This window comes from Notothenia coriiceps, unplaced genomic scaffold (assembly GCF_000735185.1).
Source record: "Notothenia coriiceps isolate Sejong01 unplaced genomic scaffold, NC01 NC01_scaffold00008485, whole genome shotgun sequence".
Classification (NCBI taxonomy): Eukaryota; Metazoa; Chordata; class Actinopteri; order Perciformes; family Nototheniidae; genus Notothenia; species Notothenia coriiceps.
Genome location: NW_011341186.1, coordinates 59,732 through 69,254, shown reverse-complemented (window position 1 = coordinate 69,254; position 9,523 = coordinate 59,732). Strand labels below are relative to the sequence as shown.

Here is a 9,523-nt window from a genome sequence, read left to right as displayed (position 1 = left end):
ATATTAAAAAACATTCTATAATTTATATAGTGTTACAACAATTTGTATAGGGTTTTGGTGCATGCAAGAATGCACGTAAATATGTATATCTGCTAAGACTGGTGCATGTTAACTAAAGGATATTATGTTAGAGGCCTAAACACTTAGGATAGCACAATGCTCCCCATTATAGATAGTTTATGTTAGTTGGAAGCTTTTAGACCACTGTTGAAAAAGAGTATATCTTCCAATGGCAAATTCAGGATGTTCTATTTGAATATATAAAACATGTGTTTTTCCTGCTAAGACAAGTGCAAATGTCTCCTTGTTATACCTGATGTTATGTATTGATGTGTGGCACCTACCCGCTCCTGATGATGCTTTAAAAAAAAAAACATAACTTTATCAAATCCAACAGCAGCTGTTGATAGTGGATGTCCTGGTTAGTTAAATTCACTGCCACTCTAAATGCTTTAAGTTCTGGAGCAGAGGTATTCAAAGTAGGACGCAGGCCTCCCATGGGGCTCCAATGTTTCAGGGGAGGCCCAGTGATTGGATTTGAGCTGTTTGTTAAAATAAGATCAGAGATAGCGCACAAGATATATCATTTTGTAAAGACATTAGGTGTTATCTGAAGTAATGCCACACTGCAATATTAGGCTATGTTTGCCTAATTTATGAGTGCCTTTGTGATCAAATAACATAATCAGGATCCCATGGGAATGAATAAATTAAGCAAAACTAAGTAAATATAGTAAAGAGGGGTTGCGCCTTTTCAAAGCTTCATGGGAGGGGAGGCCCAGAGGTTCAGACTTGTAAAACCCCTCCACTAGAGGATTTACTGATGACCAGCAAAATACATAACATGGCGTCCCTGATCACAGTCACCCTGCGTGTCTCCGTTATGACCAACAGATGGGGCTATTTATCCAGTTGCAGCAAAAATTAAAACCTGAGTTGGATTTCCTTGTTGTTGTCAAGGGGGATTAACAAATGACTTGTAACTTTCCAAAGGATGATGACACCAGCACCTCCTGGGGAGTTTTTTTATGACCAACTGGTCATATTTCTTCAAATACATGGTCCGATACAGATTATCATCTGTAGAGTCAGTATAGAGGTACAACACTAAGGATAATGTCCTGCTGGCATGTGGGCTTCAGATAATAATAATAACTTATTTCTTGGAAGTGTTGATGACATTTAGCCTTGCTTTCTTTAATTAAAAAAAAAGTTGTTTTTCTTCTACTAATGTTTTATTCAATAGTTTAATCTTTTCATTTTGATTTCTTTGCAGACTTTATTTTCTTTGTCAAGGACAACAGAACAAAACAGTTGTTATACTTCATTACATTCAAAATACAAGCTCACTACCCCCTCCAATTTGTTTAACTGAAATCAAAGACAACATCCTGTCAAAACAAAACAAATAGGCCTAAACCCACAAACATAAATCTTTCTCTTGTTGAATGAATAATCCAGACTGCACACAGCCATACAATACAGTTTCAACATGAGACACAATCGTAGACAACCCAAAAACACTCCAGTAGGAAACAAAATCACCAGAAAAAAGCCCATGATTTGTTCAAATATATCCTCCCATGACTCTGTATGTAACTTAATCAAATGTAGTCAGCAGCTCAAAACATTCCTCAAAGCCACATCATTTCCAGTGTCTCACTATTAAAGCACAACTTGTTGTTGAAGCCAGACTGATCCATAACCCTTTTTGTTCATTCAAAGTGATTGTCAGAATGTCAGGTTACAAGGCCAGTACTGTATATTTAGAGCTGGAGATTGAATCAACTGTAATAAAACATTACATATTAAAGACGAGATTTAAGGTGAGGCAGAGAAACGTTCTCTATTCAGATGAATGTGAAAACAGCCTTTTAGTGTCAAACTCTGCCAACACATCATTGTGCACAGTGAAGGTCATTTTACTGAAGTAACACATAGTAAAACACATTTTGAATGGAGGAAGACTTGAAAAGTAAATTATAGGATGGTTAATGTGGAAAAATAATCATCCACATTATAATAGTGAGTCTCAATCAGGAGTTTGTGTACCCAAGGGTGTACTTCCGTTTCAAAAGGGTCCCTGGCATATGAAAAATGGAAAAAATGCATAAATAATCCCAAAACTACATTAAAATGATAATTAGCTTGTAACAATTTGTCAACTCGTGCTGAGATTAAGAACCTGGAAATATGTAGAAAGTGAGATAAGAACATCTGCTGTGATGTGCAAAAGAAGTTTGATCTCCTCTGATGTTTACAAGATGTTTACTTTAGGGCTGATTTGCTCAAACATCATAACCTGTTTGGAAGCCAATTGTGGTCGAAATCTAACCTACAGTTTGATAATTAAACTTTAATTTAAAGTATTGCAATCCCTATTATGGTTTATGTCTGAAAACATGTCTGGAATAGGCTTAAAGCAGTTGGATATAGACAATTTCCAAAATGAAGTTCAAATACTTGCATAGAAAAATAAAGATCTATAGCACTAGTAACACATCCTACTGTTTTATTTTTATTTATTTTTATTTAGCCTTTATTCAACCAGATAAAAACATTGAGATAAAATCTCATTTTCAATGCTGACCTGGCCAAGAAGGCAGCAACGTTACACATAACACAAACATATAAAATACAGAGAACATAACTAACAAAACAAAAGACAAAAAAGCAGTCTCTACATTAGGACAGTAAGATAAGATAAAGATAAAGATACACTACTTATTACTGCAAGAGCAGCTGGTGGTAAGGACTTCAGACAACTTCAATTTAAAACATGCTATTGAGACAAGTGCCGTCAGTTTGAGGTGTGATTGAAGGTCATTCCAAGACCAAGGACCATAATAAAAAAGACTCATTTTTCCAGCCTCAGTCCGCACAGCAGGTGGAACCGTATCCAGGCACTGGATCTGAGGTTGTAAGAGTCACAAACTGGAGCAAATCTGGCACATATGTACAGTGGAAGCTTACCTAAAATGGCTTTATACATGAATAAAAACCAATGCTGCATCCTACGCAGAGTAAGTGAGGACCATCCAGTTAGGCTATACAGTTTGCAATGATGAGTCCTATAGGGTGCATTTGATATATAACGCAGTGCAGCATGGTAGAGTGGGTCAAGTTTGGCCAAAAGAGTGGGACAGGCAAATCTATAAATTATATCACTGTAGTCAAGCTGGGACAGGAATAAGCCAGAGACCAACCTTTTACGGGAAGAAATTGAAAAACAACCTTTAAGTCTGTTAAGGAAGCCAAGAGTGAATTTCAATTTCTTAGTTAGAACTTCAAGGTGGTGTTTAAAGTTTAGATTTCTGTCCAGCCAAAAGCCCAGATATTTGTATGTATCAACAAACTCAACGGAGCTACATTAAACATTATTACATCAAGGGTGTCCATGGAGAGGCTAGAGGACGTTGACTTGGGAGCGTGAAAGCATTGCTTTGGTTTTCTTACTGTTCAATAGCAATTTTGAACCAAGAAGTGCATGCTGCAGCGTGATAAAATCTGATTTTAAATTGGAAACGGCCATATCCAGAGAAGGAGCACATGAGTATACAATAGTGTCATCAGCATACATATGATAGGTAGAAAATTGCATCTGATTACAAATATTCTTTACATATAATAAAAAGAGCAAGGCCCCCAAAATAGAGCCCTGTGGAACTCCCTTATCCAAGGTGACAGGTTCAGAGACAGTACTACCCAACCTGACGCATTGAGTACGGTCGGTTAGATAACTCTGAAACCAGCAAATGGCGTTATGACCGAAACGAGACACCAACATAACATTAGACATAATGTGATGATTTACAGTGTCAAATGCTTTGGCTAGGTCAATAAACAATGCAACACAAACAGATTTTTTATCCAAAGCAGCCTTAATATCGTCTAAGACTTTCAGACTGGCAGTCACAGCTTTGATTTTTGATCAATATATATATATATAATAAATCTGAAAGCTTTGCTTTGATCTGAATCCAGATTGCATACTGTAGGGTTAAGGATGTTGTGTGAATTTCAAAAAAGTTTTAGCTGAGTAGAAACTAGGGACCCAAGAATCTTTGATAACACAGAAAGATTTGAGATAGGACGATAGTTATTCAACTCTGTGGGATCACCAGCTTTCAAGAGGGGCGATACCAGAGCTTGTCTGGTTGATCCTGTTGAGTACATTTGTCTACTCATGTGAAGTGGCCTCAGCAAGAGATGACTGTGTATGTGTGTGTGTGTGGGGGGTGGGACCACAGAGGCCCTAATCCATGCTACAGGCCATGCAATTGTAGAACCCTTTTAAATTGCATCGGATTACCATTATCCTCCTAGCCTGGTGGGACACAGTGAGTATTTGCCAGAGGCAGTGGAGTCCAACTCACTTTCCTCACCATCCGACCGCCTCTCTGCCAACAGACTGTAAACCAATGAGATCTGCACACAAGAGGCTCATGCAGCAGATGAAGTTGCAGACGTGGAGAAAGCCTTTCTATATCCCAATCGCTGTCCTATTTCAGGAGTCACACAGCGAGATAAAGATTACCTCCGTCCTTTCATTCGGCCATATTCAGAAACAGGTATTTTCACAATGCAATCTGAAGAAGGCATCAAATAATTCACTATCTCGTATCAGAAGAGCCATTTTACTGGAACACGAGATAACCAACTCCTCAGAGACATTTGGCTCTGATGGAAAAATTCCAGCTCACTTCATTTTCCCCTCTTTCTCTCTGTCCTGTCTTTATTCTCCTGCAAGTCATGGATTATCCAACACACATACATGTGGTTTCATGTCAAAATTAAGATATTTTGTTCACTGCTTAAATGGTTTTTACTTGAAATATCCCAGGAAACATTCAAAATGTGTGTTAGTAGATTTTTGATGTTTTGAAATAACATTTTGACATTATTGCAGGTATGGTCCTCATAAAAGCTATGCCTCAAGATTTAAGAGGCATTTCTGTTCATGTCTTTATGTTCTTCATTAAATTCTTGAGGAGTCGGCCACATTTATAGTATCACAAATGATCTATTTTACCACACATATTTTTTATTTCAGAGCCCAAATGTTAAAATGATTTGCATGTCCAGGGCTCTATAGGTCAAAACAGATTTCGTTTTTGACCAAAAATGAACATTAATTTGATTCCCAAAGTTATATTTTCAGGGAGACATCAGACCACAGGACTGATCTACATGACCAGGCATAAAATGCTTCAGCTATACTCATGTAATATTCAGAACGATTCACAAATGGACAGAAGCATTTTCTAATAAATGTTTTATTGGTCAGTTTAAAAATCTTGACAGAACTAACACACTGGTGATCTACAGGGACAACACAGTACACAGTCACACTGAAATGAGAGATACAAAACAGTTACACACACAAACACTACACCACGCGCGCACGCACGCACGCACGCACACACACACACACACACACACTGGTGATGGTTCATTAACACATTTTCTGCCTCATGTCTTCTCCAGTCTTTTATCAAACACGCGCATTATCATGGTTTCATGGTCAGGGGTAAACAGATACATTCATTAATTTGCTGTACAATAATGTTATATTTTCTTCAACTTCCCATTACTTAAAAATACAATATTTTTTAAACCCGGAATCCATCTGATCACATTTAAAAAAAAATTAAAGATATCTTTATACACGGAGAGAGGGTGAAGAAATCACAAGAGTTAATGAGGATATCATCAAGATACAAACAAAAATAGTTCATGAAAAGGCAGATGGCAAGCCTTGATGCTTTCCCTTTAGTCTTCAGTTTCTCATAAGATGCCATGGCAACAGATTGATGGTGCACAAAGACAGGAAATCAGGGAGAAAAGAGGAGGATGTGTGGTCATGAAGCCGGAGTCTGTCTACATGAGGTTCTGGAAACAAACACAGAGAGCAACGTTTAGATACAGGTTAAATACAGACACAGCATTTGTATAGGCTAATACCAAATCAATATCTTTGGGATATTGTTTTCTGAATTTTAATTAACATTTAATCGTATGAACATTTTCAATGCTCTCTGATGGACAGTGACTTTAAACCTGGTTTATAATAAACATTTACTATACAATTATTTCACAAAAGTGGTATATGAATATTGAGAAAAAAAAGTTTATGGTCTTGGCTGAGGTAGAAAACGTTATGCATCAATTAATTTAAAAAAAGTGCAAAAGTGTAATCCAAAAAGACGTAATAAATCATGAAATTCATGAGGCATGATTCATTCTTAGTCCACATGTACACAGGTATTTGGGAAAACAGGGTTTTGTTCTCTTCTGTCTAAAAAAGAAATCTCACCCACATTAGTACGGTTTAAAAAAAACCCACACAAATTATCAAAGTCCGTGGGCGGATTGGAACTACCTCACACAGGTCTCATCAAAACTGGCAATGTTGTAACATCAGAGTGTTGGCGAGGTCTATTATTTCCTAAAGTACCTGTATGTGTGGACAAAGCATTCAATGTCTACAGAAGCTTTCAAAACGACCTCACTGCAGTTTCCAGTCATTCATTCGTTCTACACAGGTTTTACTGCCCTCTTTCAAGCCTAAAAAAAGTGATTTCACTCTCAGAAGACACATTTCAGGTGGAGTATGGTATCACTTTAATGATTTATTTAATCCTTATCTTTTGAGGCATATATGCTTTTCTAATAAAAATGAAGAAATGTGACCTCATTAGTGACGCATCGCAAAAAAGATAACTGTGACATTACAGGCCATAAACTCAATTTTCCCGGTCTACAGGATTAATGAAAATGTTCTTCAAAATAACTTCCAGTGACCTAAAAACACCTTTTGTATGAGATGTGACACCTAATAACTACCTGTGAATATATGGACTAAGGCTTAGAGAGGTTTTTTTGCCACTTAGTTAGCTGATTACTTTTGTCAGTTTACTGGTAAACTGACGCACACTACACAGACATAATGTTTGTTAAGCACCTGTAAGTCTAGACATACCTCATCTCTCTTCCGGCCTGCGGTGTAGGGTTGCGAAAGGACTCCTCCACCCAGGGAACCGTAGCCTGACATCTGGACCTGGGGCACGAAGCCGGACTGTCCGTATGGGATTACATTCTCCTCTGTGGAGGACAAACAAATCACTCTAAGTTACAGCTGTATTTATATAGGTTAAACCCTAAGTGATGGAGCAGACTGAACATAGACCCCCTGCTACTAAAAGCAGCGCTACTACTAGGGGATAATAAGTGTGCATACAAGGGAGCCCGTTCTTTCTAAGCTCCAAGGGATTTGTATGTAAGCATCACAATAATATGAATACACATCTATTTGGGTGCCAGCTGTTGACACGAGATTGCTCTTGTGACAGAAATTGTTCTTTTATCATCTCTGGCTGACAGATACAGAGTGATGCTACAGAGGTGAGTATCACATACTGCACTTACCCTGTGGTGACCACCTTGTAGCTCCTCTCCTCTGGGGTGAGAAATGTTCTCCCCTCCTCTGTAGAGTAGGTGAGTCGCTCCCCTCTTCTATTTCAGCGTCTGTTCGACTGCGGCCCAAAACATCAGCAAAGAGCTGCAAGGAGTCATCTGTAGGGGGAGGGGCTGGTGGAGCGGGAAGTTCTGCATATGATTGATCATTGATGATTATTAAACTACAAAGAGAAATGCTGCTTAAATAAATAGTTTATTTAACACAAAAAAAAAGGTATTTGTTTCTTGGGAGTTTCAAGAAAAAAAGCCAGCAGTCAGTTGGCCTCGTTTAGCATAAAGAATGGAAACAGGCAGCCTGGCAATACTCAAAATATCACTTAGTTTACTAACATTGTCTCATATTTTTATCTTGTTTGTTGAATACAACGTGTCAATTGGTTGTTTCTTGGGGGTTAGCTGCCAAACTTGTTCTTGGCAGTTGCCAGGCAACAAGTAGAGGATGTAACTGCTTCTCAAAACTCTACAAGATGCAAATAAAAGCATTTAGCTCCATGTCAAATTGTATTTAACATTTGCAACACTACAACTTACTACAATATTTAGACAGCAATGAATGCTGGCTGCATTTTTACAGCCCCATTTCTGTGAGAATGTACTGTTTTGATAAATGATTGGATAAACTGGAAACATGAATTGATCACCAAAGTTATTATAGCTGAGGTTGAGGGGGACATGCAGTGGTGGACTAGCAGAGCAACATTGCCATCCATAGAGCTAAGCTGCTGGTGTGGAATAAAATGATTACATAAGAGTCTTATAATTAGTATCATTGTATCTTTTTATGCAAACTAAAACAGAAGTCAGATGAGCTACATGCAGTGTGTCATACCTGCTTGGCTATTTAGCTCTCGCCTGAGTTGTCCATCCTTGGATGTTTTCTTCTTACCCCTGGATCTGTGTTCTGGGGCTGGGGGGCTCAACTCGGCAGCTGGAGCAGGAAATTGTCCTGACAAGACAGCACACTGATGTTATCCTCAGGAAACTTAGAACACTGAGCTGCACTTTAAATAAATAGGACATGATTTTTCACGTACCACTACTTACTGCTGGGTAACATCATAAACTAAATTATACACGACACTGTGTGGTTGTTTGCTGCCTCTTGGGAAGTCACTTTCAAAGATGTGAACTGAATTTGAACTGACCTTTTCCGAGGCTTTCCCCCTTGAAGTCTTCCGCCCATTGGCTGGTGTGGTACACTGTCCCGGGAACATGGGCCTTGGTGTTGGTGAACAGATTTGGGTTGGACTGGGAGACCTCGGAGTGCTGACGGGCCAAGAGGTCAAAGTGCTGCAGCCGTGCGATGTCGCTGGGCTGGAGTGTGTCTCGCTGCGGGGAAGACATCAGTGTTTCTGAGAGGAAAGGCTCGTCTGGTTTGGAGGGCAGGCTGGACAGCTCCTCCCTGGAAGCGTCCATCAGGTAGGTTCTGGCAGGCAGCGGAGGACACCAGTTCTCGTCTTCCTCCTCAGAGCTAGAGGACAGACAGTTAGTGTTTCAGAAGGATAACACTGAACATGAATTTTAATTACATGTAATGAATGAATTAAATAAGACCTGCCACAACGCCATGTGGGCCCTGTTCATCATCTTAGTTTGAAGCTAGTCTGCTTAGAAATGTAAACTAAAACATCCAAGATACACATTTAAACGTTTGTTTTTCTACACTTTGTCTATTTTATTGTCTAGATTTCTCCCAAATAAACAAAGGGTTAGCATTAGAAGCCTAATTTGCATATTTAAAATGTCACCAAAATCAAACAATACTTTTTTATCCTGGGTTTACCCAATGTTTATAACAGAAATGTAGAGGCACAAATGTTGACATTTATTAACTAGCTCTAAACACAAAAGAACAGCTGATTGATAATATAATCCGTTTTCAGATTTTTGGTAATAAACCAAGATATAGGAGAAATTAAAAAGATCATAAATTATCACAAATTATAACAAGACCGCTTTCAGACACAAATGTCTTTACCAAAATGAATTGCAATCAATTCAAAAGCTGTTGGTACACAAATATCAACCTGCTGGTGACATTTGA

General features: G+C 38.5%; 1 protein-coding gene across 2 annotated transcripts in view; it reads right to left on the bottom strand.

Annotated features, from left to right (window-relative positions):
* Positions 1–5,288: 5,288 nt before the first annotated feature.
* The window catches only part of LOC104944606 (roundabout homolog 2-like), a 47,472-nt gene continuing 43,237 nt past the window's right edge, over positions 5,289–9,523 (bottom strand). Inside the window, exons 22-26 of one of the 2 annotated variants that reach the window (XM_010770167.1) lie at positions 8,625–8,950; positions 8,309–8,425; positions 7,429–7,608; positions 6,983–7,104; positions 5,289–5,892 (exon numbers count right to left, since the gene is read on the bottom strand). In XM_010770167.1, the coding sequence (XP_010768469.1) occupies positions 5,881–5,892; positions 6,983–7,104; positions 7,429–7,608; positions 8,309–8,425; positions 8,625–8,950 (757 nt within the window). In that variant the 3' untranslated portion in view covers positions 5,289–5,880. The remainder of the gene's footprint in view (positions 5,893–6,982; positions 7,105–7,428; positions 7,609–8,308; positions 8,426–8,624; positions 8,951–9,523) is intronic. The other variant, XM_010770168.1, reaches the window with a different exon arrangement.